This window comes from Gopherus evgoodei, chromosome 6 (genome assembly GCF_007399415.2).
Source record: "Gopherus evgoodei ecotype Sinaloan lineage chromosome 6, rGopEvg1_v1.p, whole genome shotgun sequence".
Lineage (NCBI taxonomy): Eukaryota > Metazoa > Chordata > Testudines > Testudinidae > Gopherus > Gopherus evgoodei.
Genome location: NC_044327.1, coordinates 67,927,051 through 67,946,459, shown reverse-complemented (window position 1 = coordinate 67,946,459; position 19,409 = coordinate 67,927,051). Strand labels below are relative to the sequence as shown.

The 19,409-nt window shown below is 43.9% G+C and overlaps 1 protein-coding gene across 11 annotated transcripts in view; it reads left to right on the top strand.

The window, feature by feature from the left end:
- Window positions 1-19,409, top strand: part of FER (FER tyrosine kinase) — a 435,712-nt gene that overhangs the window by 74,467 nt on the left and 341,836 nt on the right. For 10 of the 11 annotated variants that reach the window (XM_030565797.1, XM_030565791.1, XM_030565792.1 and 7 more), the window contains one exon: window positions 15,498-15,681. In XM_030565797.1, coding sequence (XP_030421657.1) covers window positions 15,498-15,681 — 184 coding nt within the window. Of the gene's footprint in view, window positions 1-1,080; window positions 1,515-15,497; window positions 15,682-19,409 lie in introns of those variants that run through there. The other variant, XM_030565802.1, reaches the window with a different exon arrangement.

Here is a 19,409-nt window from a genome sequence, read left to right as displayed (position 1 = left end):
CAAAACACTCTAATTTTTTGGGTGGTGGCAGCTTTACCAGGTCCAAGCTGGTAACTAAGCTTGGAGGTTTTCATGCTAAGCCCCATATTTTGGACGCTAAGGTCCAAATCTGGGACTAGCTTATTGACATGGTCTCCACCCACAGGAGAGAGTCTATTTAAACCTCTGGGAGACCCCTCCATTTTGTCTTCAGCTGGCTAAAGAAGGAGCCGCTCCACCATCCCCGGATACTTAAAGGAAACTGAAACAAAGAACAGTAATTACAGGGGGTGGGAGTGATTGCTGGACCCAGGCTAAAAGGAGATTGGCCTGTAAAAGGAGCATCCTCTAACTGGTGAGGATCTTATCTGTATTCAGTTTGATTAGACATAATTTGCGTATTTTATTTTATTTTGCTTGGTGACTGACTTTGTTCTGTCTGTTACTGCTTGGAACCACTTAAATCCTACTTTCTGTATTTAATAAAATCACTTTTTACTTATTAGTTAACTCAGAATATGTATTAATACCCGGGGGAGCAAACAGCTGTGCATCTCTCTCTATCAGTGTTATAGAGGGCGAACAATTTATGAGTTTACCCTGCATAAGCTTCATACAGGGTAAAACAGATTTATTTGGGTTTAGACCCCATTGGGAGTTGGGCATCTGGGTGCTAAAGACAAGCACACTTCTGGGAGCTATTTTCAGGTAAACCTGCAGCTTTGGGGCAGGTAATTCGGACTCTGAATCTTTGTTGAAGTAGACGAGTGTCCGGCTCAGCATGACAGGGTGCTGAAGTCCTAAGCTGGCAGGGAAAACAGGGATAGAAGTAGTCTTGGCGCATCGGTTGGCAGCTCCCAAGGGGGTTTCTGTGATCATTCGGGGCACCTTTGTTGACAGTAAGAGCAATGGACTGTGGATATGTATCCCACAGTGCTTAGCAACACCATCCGTTGCTAGGTGTTGTGGGAATGTGGAAACAGAGCGTGGCACATCCTGGGATGTGCAAAGTGTACCGTCATGCACGCTTTGTGTCCCACCCCTCCAAAGCTTTCTGGCTTCTTTTCATGCTTTTTTTTTTCCAACTGTCATTCTTTGTAGTGCGTGCAAGCATCTGCAGTGATAGAAGATGGATCCTGTACTTCTCTCCGATGCGCTGTTAGATGTCATGAGGACATTGTGCATGGCAGCACAGTTACTCGCAGAGTTACTCGCAAAATTAGCAAAGGATGAATCGCAGGCACCCAAGTGTGATATGGATGGCAGCAACTTATAAATGCTTTGTGCATTCACAGAGCCAGCTGCATATGGTAGACCATTGCTTTTGAGCTGGGGAAACAAGCACTGATTGGTGGGATTGCATTGTCATGCAGGTGTGGGATGATGACCAGTGGGTACAGAACTTTAGCATGCGAAAAGCAACCTTCATGGAGCAATGTGCTGAGCTATCTCCCAACCTGCAGCACAAGGACATCAGATTGAGATACTTCTCCATAGTGTTGCAGGCACTTGTGGATCACCAGGGGCGTTTCGCGGACATCGATGCAGGCTTGTCTGGAAAGGTGCATGACGGATGCATCTTGAGGAACAGTGGCCTGTACAGAAAGCTGCAGGCAAGGACTTTCTTTCCAGACCACAAGTTCACAGTGCGGAATGTGGAAATGCCCATAGTAATTCTGGGAGACCCATTTTACCCCTTACAGCCCTGGCTCATGAAACCTTACACAGGGCACCTGGACAGCAGCAAGGAGCTTTTTAACACCATACTGAGCAGGTGCTACATGGTAATTGAATGTGCCTTTGGCCATCTGAAAGCTCACTGGAGGTGTATCAATGGCAGGCTAGACCTTAACAAGGATAATATTCCCGTGGTCATAGCCACGTGCTGCACTTTGCATAATCTGTGTGAATCTAAGGGTTTACTCAGGTGTGGAGCACTGAGGCAGAGCGCTTGGCTGCACAGTTTGAATAGCCAGATGCTAGGACTGTCAGAGGAGCCCAGAGGGCTGCTATTAACATCAGAGAGGCTTTGAGGAACCACTTTGATAATGAGAGGCACTAACACATGTCTGCATGGGAGTTGCTTCCCTGGTGCATGCATGTTCAATTTTGGGGCCCAAGATCCATGCAGCCCAATGCTTTAGAAGCCTGTTCCTGAGAGGGAATTGATTGCTATATGCTTTTGTAGAACACAATAAAAACACTGTACCATTAAATACCTTAGCCTCTATTTATTGTTAAAAGGGGTAAAACCTCACAACTGTGTGTAGCTCCAGCTTTCATTATGTAAACTGTGAGATGGGGTGCAGTGATGGGAAAACTCAGGAGTGCTGTGAAGTGGAAAGGAATGTGTGGGCATAGAGGGGGTGGAGTTGGCAAAGAATTGTACATCTGCATGTGCTGCAATGGAGGTTGGCCATGGGTCTGTTCAGTCTGCAGTTGTATCAAAGACTTGAGCGTCTCTGTCTGATCCTCCATAACTTTTATCATCCGCTCTGTTGCTTGCCTAGCAAATGCAGCATTCTCTTTTCTGTCCTGCCTTTCAGCTTCCCAGCACTCTTTCCGTTCCCTGGTCTGTCTCTCATGGGGCTGCAGCACCTCCCGAAACATGTCTTCTTTGCTGTGCCTAGGGTTCCTCCTTATCTGCCAAAGCCGGTCCACGGGAGTGCGAGGCATGTTTTTCAAGGTGTGTGCTGAACAGAAGAGAGATTGTTACATTCCAGCAAATGATTGAAACATTTTAGTAAGAAGGGCATTTTCCTAGCAGAAATCACTTTTTCTTTGAGACTTTAGGCAGGCACACAGCTCTGCAAGCACCCCAATCATGGTGAGAGTTAGAATTGGAGGGAAGGTGATTGTGCATACGGACAAAAGGTCACGGCTTGCCGGGTAGCTTTGCAGGGAACTCAGTATAAAAACAATTTTTCACAGGCGGCCAACCTGATGGCTGACATCTCGCTGCTGCAGGTGACAAGAGAAACCAGGGCACAGCTGCTGAATGCTGGCGGCTTTCAGCCTGGTCTACATGCAGCTCAGCTCTATGCCGCTTTGGTCCCAGCTCCAGTGATTGCTAAATGGCATGGTACAGATTCCTACAATTTGGGAACTAACAAGGCTGCAATCCCTTGGAATCTGTGGCAGAGGATTAACAAGTTGTCATAACTCTCCTACTCAGATCTGAACCTTAGAGTTCAGAACATGAGAAGCTAGCATGAAACCTCCAAACTTAATTACCAGCTTGGATCTGATATCGCTGCCACCAGCCAGAATTCCAGTGTCTGGCTCATTCTGGTCTCCCCAAAACCTTCCCTAGGGAACCCCCAAGACTCAGATGCCCTGAGTCTCACCACAAAGGGAAATAACCCACTTCCCTTCTCCCTCTTCCCCTCCAGGTGTTCCCTCCCTGGGTTCCTGGAGAGAGATACAGATTCAAGCTCTGTGAATCTAAACCAAGGGATTCCACCCTCTTTAGCTCCTCCCAGATTTCCCTGCCCTGGGTACTCTAGGAGATTCCTTGCTTCAAGTCCTTGAAACACAAGTACCGAGAGATCAAATCTCTCTCCCCCCTCACCCAGAGGGTATTCAAAGTCAGGCTTAGTAAATCCAACACAAAGAGATTTTCCCCCTCCCTTCGTTTCTTAGTCTTAACCAGTGAAAAGCACTCAAACAGGTCTTAAAAAGAAAGCTTTATATAAAAAGAAAGAGAGAGACATAAAATGGTCTCTGTATCAGTGTGACAATATACAGGGTCAATTGCTTAAAGGAAAAAATGAATAAACAGCCTTATCCAAAAAGAATACAATTTAACACATTCCAGCAACTACACACATGTAAATACAAAAAACCAATATAAACCTATTGTCTTACTATCCTTGTACTTACAACTTGGAAACAGAAGATTAGAAAGCCTGGAGATAGAAAGATCACTCTCAGAGCCGAGAGGGTCACCGAACCAAGACAAAGAAGAAAAGAACTCACACCCAAACCTTCCCTCACCCAGATTTGAAAAAGTCTTGTTTCCTGATTGGTCCTCTGGTCAGGTGTTTGGTTCCCTTTGTTAACCCTTTACAGGTAAAAGAACATTAACCCTTAGCTATCTGTTTATGTCACAAGTACCTCTTTGAAACTTTCCAGAGCCTCCCTCTGGAGGATTCCCTGCAGGTCTCGATGTCCATTGACACCCTTTTTGGCCATGCAGATTAGTTACACAGGGCAATGTCCAGCTCACAGAAAACATTACCTGCATCCAACTTTTCGATTCCCTACACAAGCCACAGCAACTTACCCAGCATCTCATCTGTTTCATGTTCCCCATTGAGCACTTCTGGAGAGAGAAGTTCCTGGCTGTCTGACCCACCGGGTCAGGCATCCTCTTCTAGCTTGACTTCTTCATCCAGAATTTCAGCCTGCAGGTTACCCCGTCTTTCTGCTGCCTGTGAAGTATACATGGGGCTATCGGCAATGGAGGTGGTGTCACCACGGAGGATAGTATTCAGCTCCTTATAGAAGCAGCAAGTCTTAGGTGCACCACTGGAGCCATGGTTTGCCTCTTGCACATATGGTATGCCTGCCTCAGCTCCTTTATCTTCTCTCAGCACTGCTGCGTGTCCCCATCATAACCCTTTTCACACAAGCCTCGAGAAATTTGCCCAGATGTGTCCCGGATTCCTGCAGGTCACTCGCAGCTGCACTGAACGGACTCTTCTCCCCATATACTGATAAGATCCAACAACTCAGTGGTGGTCCATGTGGGAGCATGTTTGGTGCGAGAGCCAGCCATGCTCACCTGGGAAGCCAGCAAATAGGAAATGAGATTTAAAATTCCCGGGGCTTGCAAGGCGGAGGGGTGGATTGGCTGCAGGGCTGCAGAGTTCAAACTGCTGACTGGAGCGGCAGCCTGGGAATTGTGGGATACTTCCTGGAGGCCAGTAAAATCGGAAAAAACCCTATGGTGTCTACACTGCATGTTTGTTGACAATAAAGGGAGGGGAAAAGACAAAAGTCTCTCGGAGGGATGGAAGTGTTTTGTCACCATAACTAGATGTGTTTTTCTGAAAAAAGTCACATTGCAGTGTGTACGCTACCACTAAAGTCAGTTTTTGGCTACAAAACTTGCTAGTGTAGACAAACCCAAAGTGTAGTAATCTTTTATTGGAACAACTTCAATTCGTGAGAGAGACTAGTTTTCGTGTTTACACAGAGCACGTCTTCAGGTCTGAGAAACATATTCAGTGTTACAGCTAAATACAATGTGGAGCGGATAGTTTAACATGATTTATTAACACACATTTCAAGGGACCATTTAAGGTGAAGAGGCCCATTAATAGTCTTTCAGTCATAGGAGAAAAGGAAGGGGTGGGGGAGGCAGCTGGTAGGACTTGTTAGAGGGTTATAGATTGTTGTAATAAGCCATACGTTCAGTCTCTCTCCCTAGTTCATGATTTTTAGTGTCTAGCAAAGTTTTGAATTGAAGCTCCCGGGCTTGTCTTTTGAAAGTGTGGTGCAGGTTTCCTTTGGAAATGAGGACTGAGAGATCAACTATCAGTTGATCATAATGCAGGCTTGAGATGACGATGAGTGGCTGCAGAATGCTCAGATCCATAAGGTCACATTCCTGCCTCTGTGCACTGAGCATGATCCAGTCTCCCAGCTCAGGCACAGGAGCCGACTTTCCAAAGTGCTGGGGGGTGTTTGACCACCGGCTCTGCCCCAGGACCCACCCCCACTCAACCTCTTCCCCCAAAGCCCTGCCTTACCTCTTCCTGCCCCCACTCCACCCCCGCCCCAACTCTTTCTGCCCAATTCTGCCCACTCCCTTGAGCGTGCTGTGTCCTAGCTCCTCCCTTCTCCCCTCCCAGCTTCCTGCACGCCGCTGCATGGTTGCGGTGGGCAGGAGGCATGGGGAGGGAGGAGGAGGTGCTGATTTGTGGGGCCTGCCGGGAGGCACTAGGGGAAGGTAGGGGAGCTAATGGGGCTGCAGATGGGTGCTCGGTACCATTTTTTTCCCTGTGGGTGCTCCAGCCTCGGAGCACCCACAAAGTCAGCACCTATGAGCTCAGGGACAATAACATGAGAGCTGCATTGACAGTGGAGAAGCAAGTGGCGATCACACTGTGGAAACTAGCAATGCCAAATTGCTACTGGTCAATAGGAAATCTATTTGGAATTGGAAAACCCACTGCAAGTGCTATTGTCATACAAGCATATGGGGATCGTTAATCGCCTCCTGCATCTCTTGGAACATGCAGGACATATTAGATGGATTTGCAGCAATGGGATTTCCAAACTGCGGTGGAATGATAGACTGCATGCATATCCCTATTTCGGCACCAAACCACCTTGCCACAGAGTACAGCAACAGAAAGGTTGAAAGGTACAGCTACTTTTCTATCATGATGCAAGCATTGGTGGATAATCACTGACATCAGTGTGGGCTGGCCAGTGAAGAGGCATGACTCTCTCATCTTTAAGAACACAGGACTTTTCAGAAAGCTACAAGCAGGGACTTTCTCAACTGGTGTATTACCGTTGGGAATGTTGAAATGCCAGTAGTGATCCTGGAGGGCCCAGCCTACTGTTGCTACCCTGGTGCATGAACCTATATACTGGCCACTTCGACAACAATCAGGAGAGATTCAGCTACTGGCTCAGAAGATGTAGCGTGACAGTTGAATGTGCTTCAGGTAGATTGGAGGCAGGGCCAGCTCTACCATTTTTGCAGCCCCAAGCAAAAAAAAAAAAAAAAAAAAAAAAAGGCAGCTTGGACTGCCACACCCAAATTGCTGAAGCAAAAAAACAAACAAACAAACTGCCCAGACTCTGCTGCCCAAGAATGGACAGAATGCTGGGGTTGTTAACTCACAAGATCTGACCTCGATGAGAAAAATACCGCAGTGGTTATAGCTGCCTGTTGTGTCCTGCATAATATTTGGGAAGTAAAGGGAAAAAAGTGTCTGTTGGAGTGACAGTGGAGTCTCTGTCTGCTGAGTTTGAACAGCCAGACACAATGGCTAATTAATCAGCTGAACAGGGAGATATACAGCTCATGGAGACTTTAAAAGACTGCTTTAACAGTGTGCCATGGTAATGTGTTTTTTGTTGTAATCTGCTGTTATTTTGGGCCTAGGAGGAGTTATGTGGTGCTTGAGGTACATGTCTGAATATAAAACTAAAAAACTTAATACATTAATGGAACTGATGAAGGGGAAAGTACATTGATGTCCATTTCAGCTACATGTATGCTGACCTGTGAAAGCCACAGTTGATATATGTGAAGCTATGATTGTCTTTTATGTCCGCTGCGGTGCACTAGTAGGGTAATGCAGTGGCCCCTGATGCCACAAGGAGTGTTAGGGGTGTGCATGGAGAAGTTCGGATATGGAGTTCCCAGTGGGCTGCAGAGGGAGCCTGGAGAACCTGTAGACCCACAAGAATCTGCAGTGTGTATTTGCTGCCTGAGAAGCCCCATTATGTCCTGGTGCATCTCCCTCTGCTTTTCCTTTTCCTTTTCATTGTTGCATGATACTGCACACATGATATACATTTTACTAAAGGGAAAGATTTTCTGTAACTGAAAGCTTAATTGGGCCTTAACTTTGCAACAACAAAGAGTATAAGCCTTAATTATTTGTTGGCTGTACATTATCATGTAGCTGAATTGAAAATAGAAGTGTAACATAGAAATGTAACCGTTTTGTAACATTTAAGCTAGCTGGGGAAATGGTATATGTGATAGAACTTATCTGTCCTTCTAAACGTTTTCTGTAGCATCCACCAGCATATTATGTATGTGCTTGTTACTTTTGTATATTTAACCTTGTGTAACAAATACCTAGCTGCAGAGTGTAGGACTGAATTCCTTCCCCCATTGAAGTCAATGGGTGTTTTGTCACTGACTTATGAATTCAGGATTTTGCCATATGAACCACATAGTCCAAATCTGGAGAAGTGTTGAACATGTGAATTCTTTTTCTTGTCAGTGGTAGCTGCGGGTACTTAACACCTCTCCAAATTTGAGCTTTAACTTGTAGCATTTGATGAAGTATAAAAAGTTATAGGGTACAGAAGAGAAAAAAGAGAATCGGAGTCACTTTCTTGCATATTAACCTACACTTGCTGATACAGTATGTCTGCAAATACAGAAGTAGAACAAAATTTTTCACATAGTTTATTTTCTGAGACTCAGGTTCTTTGAACTGTTTGCTCTTTGCCTTAATGTAAAACTCAAGTGTACATTTTGAAAGTGAGCTGAATATATTAATGGTTGTAAAGAAATGTAATAATTCAGTTTCTCTGCTGTTTTATTCAGAGTAAATATTGGGCTCTAGAAGGCAAAGGACCGCAGAATGTATAGGTTTAAGAACTGGAATGATGCTGAGACCATTTGCCATCTTTAATTTTTGAAATAAAATACTTCTTAAAAATACTGGACTACCATGTTGTACAGTATGATGTTTATACCATATGTAATAAACACTTCCACAAGGCTTGCTATCACCGCCTTCCTGACCATTGAACCAGGTTTCCTCAGTCAGCTGGCTCAAGCCTTTGCATGCAATGGGTAGACAGGCCCTAACTCACCAAGGATCTCAGACTCATCGGCTACCCTCATCTCAAGAGCATGACAAGACATGTAGGCGTCTTGGTCATCCATTGCGTCCTGCCCTATCTCCAGCCATCTCGACTCTTGTCCTGCCACTGGATACAGATAGGAACTGGGAAGAGAGAGTGAGGTTGACGTCTCGCAACTCTCCCTCACTTTAATCCAGTTCACGCGCAAGTCTCGACATCATATCATATCAAGTCCTGTGGCAATGGGCGAGCAACGAAGCAGTAGGTGTGGATACACTGGGAGCTGTAGCCGCGGACCTGCACGCAGGCGGCTCAGATATAATGGTCGTTCCTCACTGATCGAAGCAGCAGTGGAGCTCGGCGTCTTTTTGAGCTACTGAGCAGCCCTGTTCAGGATTGCAGTACTCACCTCAGTAGAATGAGAAGGGGGCTAGAAAAGATGCCCTAAGCATTGCCTGCTTCACCTTACCCTGGCCAGCATACTGCGACTGGCAGGGATCCCATAAAGCGGTCAAACAAAAACAAAACTTAGTGACACCGATCGCCATTGGCACATGGAATGTGCGCACGCTACTGGACAACATCACAGCAGACAGACCGGAGAGAAGAACAGCACTTGTCGCCAGAGACCTTGCATGCCACAACATTGACATTGCAGCCCTTAGCAAAACTTGCCTTGTTAATGAAGGACAGCTGTCCGAGTCAGGTGGAGGCTATACATTCTTCTGGAATGGCCTCAGCAATGATGAGCGTCGCGAATCTGTAGTTGGCTTTGCCATCAAGAATCATCTTGTTTGGAAAGTTGCCAGTCCCCCCAAGGGTGTGAATGATCGTCTCATGACAATGCAGCTTCCGCTTCAAAAAGGAAAACAAGCTACTTTGATCAGCGCATACGCTCCCACAATGACCAACCCAGAGGATGTGAAGGATAAATTCTATGAAGAACTAGATGCTCTGCTTTCATCATGGCACCACACAGACAAGCTGATCCTGCTTGGTGATTTTAATGCAAGAGTCGGATGCGATGCCGCAGCCTGGGAAGGAGTCAGCGGGGAAAAATGGAGTGGGAAGGTGTAACAGCAATGGCCTGTTACTGCTGAAAACTTGTGCAGCACATGACCTTCTGAACACCAATATGGTTTTCCGCCTCCCTATCCATAACAGGACTTCGTGGATGCATCCCCGTTCCAAGCACTGGCATCTGATGGACTATGTCATCAGCAGGAGAAGGGACAGACAAGATGTCAGGGTTACAAAAGCTATGTGCGGCGCTAACTGTTGGACGGATCATAAACTCGTAGTATCTAAAATGAAGCTCTGTATCATGCCGATGAGACGACCACAGGGCTGTAAGGCTCTCAAAAGGATCAACGTGTCGAAGCTGAAGAACAGCTGCATCATGAAAATCTAGCGGAAGACCTAGAGAATGAGCTTGCTGATCTTCGTATTGAGGATGACGCTGAGAGAGACTGGGAGCGATTCCACAACACTGTCCATACAGCTGCATCGAAGATATTGGGGCCCTCCACATGCAGGCGGCAAGACTGGTTTGACGAAAATGAGGCCGAAATCCAGGCCTTACTTGCTGAGAAGCACCGCCTGCATCGTGCATATCAGAACGATCCATCCTCAGCAGCAAAGAAGACCGCCTTTGTCAACGCTCGCAGAACAGTACAGAACCGACTACGCAAAATGCGGGACTTGTGGCTGAGCACCAGAGCAGATGAAATACAGGTGTACGCGGATAGGAATGACTATAAGCAGTTCTATGAAGCCCTCAATACTCTCTATGATCCACAGTCTTCTGGGAGCTTTCCCCTCCTGAACTCTGATGGCACTGTGCTCCTTACAGAAAAGACGCAGATTCTCCAGAGATGGGCTGAACATTGAGGGGCAGTTGAGAACTGCTTCAAAGTCATCAGTGATGAGGCCATTGACAAGATGCCCCAGGTTGCAGTCAGTGACTTCATGGATGCCTCACCAGAAGAGGACGAAGTGAAGAAAGCCATCAACCAGCTGTCAAGTGGCAAAGCCCCAGGGGCAGATGCCTTCCCAGCAGAGGTGTACAAAGTCGGTGGACCCATGCTGCTATGGAAACTCACTGAGCTGTTTCAGTCTTTCTGGAAGCAGGGATCCATTCCACAGGAATTTAGAGACCCGCGTCCATCGTGCACCTCTATAAGAGGAAGTGCAATCGCCAGGTATGCGACAATCACTGTGGAATCTCGCTGCTCTCTGTAGTGGGGAAAGTTCTTGCACGGGTTCTGTTGAACCGGTTGATCACTCACCTGGAGCAGGGCTTACTGCCAGAATCACAGTGTGGCTTCTGCAAGGGAGGTGGGACTATTGACATGATCTTCACTGCGCGTCAGCTACAGGTGAAATGTCAAGAGCAGAATCGTGAACTCTACACAACTTTTGTGGACCTCACGAAAGCATTTGACTCTATCGGTCGCCATTGCCTGCGGAGGATCATGTCGAAATTCGGCTGTCCAGACAGATTCATACAAATGGTATGTCAATTTCATCACGGTATGATGGCTCGAGTCCTGGATGACGGGTGAAACATCTGAGGCCTTCCCAGTCACCAACGGCGTCAAACAAGGATGTGTGTTAGCACCCACTTGGTTCAGCATGCTATTCTCTGCCACTCTGACTGATGCCTTTCAACACTGCACTGAAGAAGTAGGCCTGAAGTACAGAACCGATGGGAAACTATTCAATCTGAGGCGACTGCGTGCCATCACCAAGGTGAAGGAAACTGTACTTGGAGACTTTCTCTTTGCCAGTGATTGTGCTCTGAATGCTAGTACAGAGCCAGAAATGCACGCCAGTATGGACAAGTTTTCATCTGCATGCAACAACTTCAGTCTCACCATTAACATCAAGAAGACTGAGGTCATGCACCAGCCAGCTCCCCACGCTCCATACTCAGAACCATCCATCACTGTAAATGGACAGAGACTTCAGGCAGTGGACCACTTCACATACCTGGGCAGTACTCTTTCCTGAGCAGTGTCAATCAGTGATGAAGTAAACTGCTGAATTGCTAAAGCCAGCTCTGCATTTGGCCGATTGCGCTCTAACATCTGGGAATGTCAAGGGATCAGCCTACTAACGAAGGTGAAAGTCTACCGAGCAGTAGTGCTTCCAACTCTGCTGTATGCCTGTGAGACGTGGACTGTTTATCGGAGTCATACACGAAGGTTCAGTCACTTCCACATTTCCTGTCTGCGAAAGCTTCTAAAACTCAGATGGCAGGGCAAAGTGCCTGATACTGAAGTCTGTACCAGAGCCAGTCTGCTGTAAGTTCCCACACTGCTGATGAGAGCCCAGACCAGATATGTCGGACATGTCATGAGAATGTCAGGCGAGCGCATTCCTAAACAACTCTTCTACAGAGAACTCACCCAGAGAAAGCGCTCCCATGGAGCACAAAAGAAGCTGTTTAAGGACATGCTGAAAAGCTCTCTGAAGTCCCTCGAGATCACCACCACCACATGGGAAACCCTCGCAGTGAACTGTCCAGCATGGCACAGCCTCATTCACACAGGAGTAATACCTCTGAGGCGAGGAGTACTGCTGAGGCTGAAAGAAAGCGTGAGCTGCCCAAGTCTAGAGCTGCCCGCACATCATCGACAGTGCCATCACATGTCTGCCCGACGTGTGACAGGACGTTCCACGCCCAAATCAGACGGATCAGTCATCTTCGGACGCACAGAGTCCGGTCATCGAACGAATGAGTTGTTGAGGTCTTCATCGACAATGATGGACGAACATCATCATCATCATCAATAAACACTTTGAAAGTTCATAATAAAAACTGAAATAATTGACTTCGTAGAATAGTTTAACAAGCACTCCAGATTCTCATGCAAATGTCAAACTTGCATAATTGAATTTTGCCAACTTTATAATAATGTTTATAGCACAGCATGCTGTATATGCAGTCTTACTATAACATTAAACAGATTTGTTAATAAGTGATGGCAATAGAATTATATTTAGATCTGTTTATGAAATTAATTATAAAGATAAAGAGAACTTGGATGTTTTCCTCACTGCTAATTGACAAGTTGATCAACTGTGCATGTTGCTTCACTGAATTCTATTGGCAAAAAAATTCAATCTAGATATAGTCTTGTAGTTGAGTTATTTATATTAATAGTGAGTCCAAAAGCTGTTAGTTAAAAGTTGAGAGTGCATACTAATAATGTGATTTATTCTGAAATGAGTTGTGATGTGTTATAAAGGAATCATTTACGGAAAGCAGTTACATATCTGAGTTAGAGATAAAAGGAATAATTTGTCCTTTGTAGTAGCGTTTCTGAGGGTGTTGCAATATTGAGGGTCTCTGCAGCAATGTGATGATGATCAACACGAATATGTTCAACTGTGTGCATTTGGTCATCATGGTGCATCGGGTGAACAGCTGCATATATCTATATATATCATAATTTGCATGTAGCAAAATATTGGTAGTGTGGCAGTTCTGTATATGGAAACTCTCTAAAGAATGTTAAGTATTTTGATTTCTGTGTTGTTCTGCAAAAGGTGTTCTACTTTTCCAAGAGATGAACAGTGAATATAACAGTTATAAAAATTAAAAACAACTGCCTGTTGGTTTCTTCAGGCAACATGAATACAGGCTTTCTCTGGTTGAAGCATAAGAGTATGTCTGTGCCCAGGATTGACAACTTATGGCATGCATTTCAAAGATGGCACGCAAGCTGATTTACTGTGGCACACTGCCACTGGCCTGGGGTCCCTGCCACCAGCCCTGCTCATCCTGCTGCTGGCCTGGATGGACGGAACCCCAGGCCAACAGCGGGCTGAGCAGGGCCAGTGACCAGGACCCCAACTGGCAAGGGCTGATGGACGGAACCCCAGACCGGCAGTGATCTGAGCCTGCTGCTGGCCTGGGGTCCCAGCTGCCTGTCCACTCAGCCCATTGCCAGTCTGGGGTTCCATGTGCCAGCCCCTGTAAATGTAAAATGTACTACTGCACGCAAAACCTCAAATTACCTCAAATAAATGAAGACTTGACGCACCACTTCTGAAAGGTTGCCAATCCGTGGTCTATGCTATGGAGGCTTTACTGGCATAGGTAGGTTGCCATAGCTATGCCGGCATTATCCCATACTGCAGATGCAGCCTATACTGACTGAAGATATTTTTCCATTGGTTTTGAACACTGCCTCTCTGCGTAATGATACCCATATTGACAGAAGAATTCTTTCATTGATAAACCTGCTTCTGCACTGGGGGTTAGGTCAGAATAGATACGGAGCTCAGGGATGTGGGATTTTTAATACCCCTGACTGACATAGCTATGCCGACCTAACTTAAGTGTAGAGGTGCTAGTTCTTCTTTGGGCAAACACAGCATCTAACATTTGTGACCCTGAAAAAGTACTGCAGAGGTATTCAGTTAAGAATGTGGACTCTGCAGAGTAGAAGTTCTATGTAAAGTGTAACTCGAACAATTTAATTTTTGGAGAGTTTAGGAATTCATTCGATCCTGATGTGGACGGTGAAGTAGTTAGCTTAGGTACCTAAGATAAAGAGTTGACTAGTGAAGGTGTGGAGATGTACATGATTTCTGTTTGGTACACAGAATGCGAAGGGTTCATCTAGATCACTTTATAGCCTGAGAAATCTGTTCCTTCTACATGGGAAAAAACAGGTAAGTAATTGGAAAAATAGTTTTATTACGTGAAAACAAGTTATCTTTTAAAACAATTGTGCACAATTACTGCCTTTGTGAAGCTGGGAAATGTGGTTCCACAGCCTGAATTTTTCTGGTTGGAGGCAAAGGGTTTTATTGATAGCTTTAGTACAAGCTTTGTTTGCCCATAAGATAGTGATTTTTTTTTAAAAAATGCATTATAATGGTCATGATCATTGAACTTTAAGTGGCAAAATTTTCAGAAACTGTTTAAAAATATTACAATCTCAAACTGCTAGAAATGCAAATATTGTTTTGTGTTTTTTAAAGTATTTTGCATTATGTAACCGTAGTAGTTGTTGCCTCTTAGAGAGAGATTAATTATCATTTACTTAAGTATTGATTGTATGCTTGCCTTTGTACAAGACACTACTGTTATCAAGAGTGTGTCAGAAATATTAAAACACGTGTTGCCTTGGAGAGGTTGTATTTTAAGGCTCTGATCCTGTAATAAGCTCTGTATGGGTGAAGCTCTCTGCCTCCATGGAGTTATTGCAGCATCTTGGCCTGAAAGAAAGACACATAAGACAAAACACTGGAGATGCACAGGAAAATGCCCTCTATAGTTAGAAGGGTCTTTAGGGAAGATTTGAATAAAAAATTCAGATCTGTACCTCAGAGTCTTGGATAATTAGATAATTTTCAGTTGGATTTTTGAAGTGTGGAGTAGAGTTAATCTCCAGTTTCAAAAGAAGATAACGTGGAGGAAAAGCGATTTGAGAGACTTCATAAGTATTGAATATTGTGGTAGGAAATGGTGAAGCAGACTGAACATTGTATGTATAGATTCGTAGTGTTTGTGTATTTTTGTTATATGCCATCAAATTATTGTAATTTTTGCCGTATATTAGAAGGCAGCAGCTGCGAAGTTTTCATAAACTCCTATTAGGCTATACCTTTGAAAAGCAGTCAACCAAATCTTGCAGTTCTTAATCAAGACTTATTCAGACAAAAGCTCACTAAATTCACTGAGGGTTGTTGCCATATTTAATCATTGGTAAGAAGAGCAGAATTTGGGCCAATGCAAGAATTAAAAGAATTCTCAGGGTTAGTCTTTTTTAACTATCTGCCTAAAGTTTTAGAAGTGCAAAAAGGGGTGAATTTGTCATGGATCTAAAATGCAATTGTGAATACTTCATTTCTGGTATAATTAACAAGCAGTGATGTAATAGTGTGCTGTTAGATCACTGTATGAATTTTCCCTTTTTCTTTTCGTTCAGGAAAAGACACTGAAAAAGCCAAAGATCGTTACGATAAAGCCACTATGAAACTTCACATGCTGCATAATCAGTATGTGCTGGCACTGAAGGGAGCACAGTTACATCAGCACCAGTACTATGACACTACGCTTCCTCTGTTACTTGATTCGTTACAGAAGATGCAAGAAGAAATGGTTAAAGCACTGTAAGATAATCTTTTACTTTTGCTTTTGATTTGAAATATGTCAATTTTATTTAATATCCCATTTAATTTTTATTTTAGTACTATTAGAAAATAATAAACCAGTGTTATTTATTGCCATAAAATGGAATGGCCAAAAAAGTCAGTGTTTGTTTTGGTGGCAGTTTTCTATAGAGAGTCTATTCAAATAAATGGGACTTCATGTTTTTCAGGCTTAAGGGAATATGTGGACATGTCAAAGACAGGGCATTCCTCCTATAAACTTTTAAAATTATTAGTTAGGTTTTTTGAGTAAATCCTCAATCTTCATTTTTAAAACTTTGAAATGAATCATTTAATTTAAACTCATATTTGCTAATCCTGCAGATGACCCTAATTTTGTCTTGTGATTTCTGCCTTTTCATCATAATCACAGACAGCAGTGTCAATCACGGAGCACAGTGATTTCATGTTTATGTACTGTTTCTGTTCACATCATTGCTGCCTAGATTTCCTTCTGTCTTATCTGGGATTACATGAAATAGGAGTGGTTTTAAATGCACTCAGTTTACATCTGCTCAAATGAGCAATAGAAAGGCAAAATATACCTTAGATGTAAGGCATCACTCATTTCAGCTTATGTGGGACAGTCTTGCTGAACCTGCATGGACTCCGAGCAGTGAGAAAGTGACGTGCCTGGCTCCCTAGGGACTTCTGCTCCGGTTTTCAGAAAGAAGCTTGACCTGCAGGACTCCAGCTTCTGATGAGAAACTTTTTTCTAGCTCTTGTACTTCTTGGTATGCCCCCAGGCTCCTGGGATGCAATAGACTTGGTCTGGACAAACTGATTAGTGTAACAGGGCATACATAAATTCATTTAAATATAAAATTCCCTTCAAACCCTTTTCCCATTGACTTCTTTGATCCTGGCCCTGCAGCCATTCTCACTTGTGCCTATAGTGTGTTTGTTTTGGTCTTAGTTTGGTTTGTTTTTTGTTTTTGTCAGCTAGTAGGGTGAGTCACAAGGACCAGTTGGAGGAATTTGGGTTTGGGTTAGCGAGGAGAGCAGCTACTAGAATAGGAGAAGAAGGAAGAAGCCTCCTGAAAAAAGTATATATTCTCAAGGACTATGGAGAGGACACTGTGGGATCCTTTAAGATCAGAACTTGTCAGGAATTAAACTGATTTCACGAAACAACTTGCTCCTTGATCATCTTGTTTCCTGTTCCTTCCTAATGTCTGACTAGAAAGAAAGGAATAGGTGAGGACAAATTGCTGCTTCCTTAACTTGGTACAATAGAATTCTGTGATCTCTGTAGGAAACGATGCAGGGAAAAAAATCCAGTTCTTGTCAATGGTACCAGCTGCAGTTAGACACCAGTGGCTGGCCCATGCCAGCTTACTTGGGCTCATGGGATGTAAGCTAAGGGGCTGTTTAATTGTGGTGTAGACACAGGCTCAGGCTGGAGCCCAGACTCTAGGACCCTGCAAGGTAGGAGGGTCCCAGGGCTCAGGCTACAGCCCAGGCTCAGAAGTCTACATTGCAATTAAATAGCCCTGCAGCCTGAGCCCTGTGAGCCTGAGTCAGCTGACATGGGCAAGCTGATGGTATCTGATTGCAGTGTAGATATACCGCTCCTTTCTCTCCCTGGGTCTTGAGAGACGGTTAGCCATCTGACCCAAATTAGCCAGCTACTTTTTGAGTTGTACTTCTCCATCAGCTGCTGAGAGTTTCTTCCACCTGGCTGACCAGGATTGATCTACAGAGACCATGTTGATCGTGTCAGTAACTCCATATCAGATGTGGGATTTTCAGAAGCTCTGAGTATTGGCCTACCTCTGCTCCCATTGAGAATAAGACCACCACTGAGTTCTTTTGAAAATCCTTCTCAAAGTGTGCATAATTTACATGTACGCAAGTTGGATTTTCTAATTGCCAGCCCTACTGACACAATCTCTATAGAGTTTTTGAGAATCGGGCCAAGTTCTTAACTTAATCATCACCAGTAATAGTGTTTGGGCCACCGTAGGCCCTTAGTTACACCAGTGTGTAGTCGCAGTAGCATCAGTGGAGGTCCGTAGCTGTAAATGATTGTAATTTAATATTGTTGTTTGCAGTGTTGTTTTAGTTGTGTTGGTCCCATGATATTAGAGAGACAAGATGGTTGAGGTAATATCTTTTATTGGACCAACTTCATTTTGTGGAAAAGAAGCTTACAAGACCTAAAGAAGAGGTCTGTGTAAGCTTGAAAGCTTTGAGTCTCTCCCCAACAGAAGTTGGACCGATAAAAGATATTACCTCACCCACTTTATCTCTGTAATTTTCATAAATAGTTCTGTTGATGCACATGTTGGGATAGAATCCAGCATTTTCTCTCTTATCTGCAGGACCAACAGGAGTATAAAGCAGTAAAAATTTAGTTTTGTCACTAAAGTAGACATGGATATCTGAATACACACAGGATCAGATCTTATAGTAAAAAGGTGCCATTTATAAATAATCACCTTTTTAGTAGAATACTCTTTGTAAAGTGGCGTTCCACTGGAACATTGCTACTATTGGATAACATTGAGTCTAAGGTGGAACCAAAGCTTATGTTACAGGGCATTTCAGGCTAGGATCTGGGTGGCTTTAGTGTGGGGGAGGTGGGACACCTTCATAAGATATGGTTGAATAATCCTGGTTTTATGGACAGGTGGCCCTATAGTTAATTGGTAAGATGTAATATAGCTTCAACTTGATGATAGAATGAAAGAAAATGCCTAGAACTGAAGGGAAGAAGATCTTTATCACAGAAACTATTATAGAAAATAGGCAATTAACCCATTCTACAAGTATCGTTTTTTAAGACACGTCTAAATATTTGCTTTCCTAAATGCCCACTTCTTTTTACATTCATCTCAAATAAATCACGTACCTTGTATTTTTAATTTTTTTTAAATAGCTTCCAATGTTAGATTGAACTTCAATTTTTGTCTTGCCTCCACTGTTTATTCAAATAGTGAGGAAATCCAGGCAAGCAACATTTTGGGGTTCATAAGCATCTACCTGAAAAATTATGACAGGGCAAATAGTTTAATGTTCCTTCTGTGCACTCCACTCTGGTTGGTCAGTAGTGATCAGTATTTAAATTTTTTTTGTCTTCCTTCTGAACACAGTGTGATAGCTGAAGTTAATATTGAAAGTGTGAAAAGGTAAAATAGAAAATGGCTATGGAATTCCAAAAATTAAATATTCCTGTTGTTGGGTTTTTTGGTTTGATAGATATAAGAACATAAGAACCTCCATACTGGGTCAGACCAAAGGTCCATCTAGCCCAGTATCCAGTCTTCCGACAGTGGCCAGTGCCAGGTGCCCCATGTGAATGAACAGAGCAGCTAATCATCAAGTGATCCATTCCCTGTCACTCATTCCCAGCTTCTGGCCCCTGATGGACCTGTCGTCCAAGAACTTACCTTGTGCTTATTTGAACCCTTTTATAGTCTTGGCCTTCATAACATCCTCTGGCAGAGAGTTCCACAGCTTGACTGTGCGCTCTGTGAAGAAATACTTCCTTTTGTTTGTTTTAAACCTTCTGTTTAAATTTCATTTGGTGACCCCCCTAGTTCTTGTGTTATGAGAAGAGATAAATAACACTTCCTTATTTACTGTTGTATATATGTTGAAATGTGACATGAGCATGCGTGTTCTTTTTCTGGTGATCTCGTAATAAAATAAAACGTACACGAACTCTGCATTGAGTAGTTCAGAGA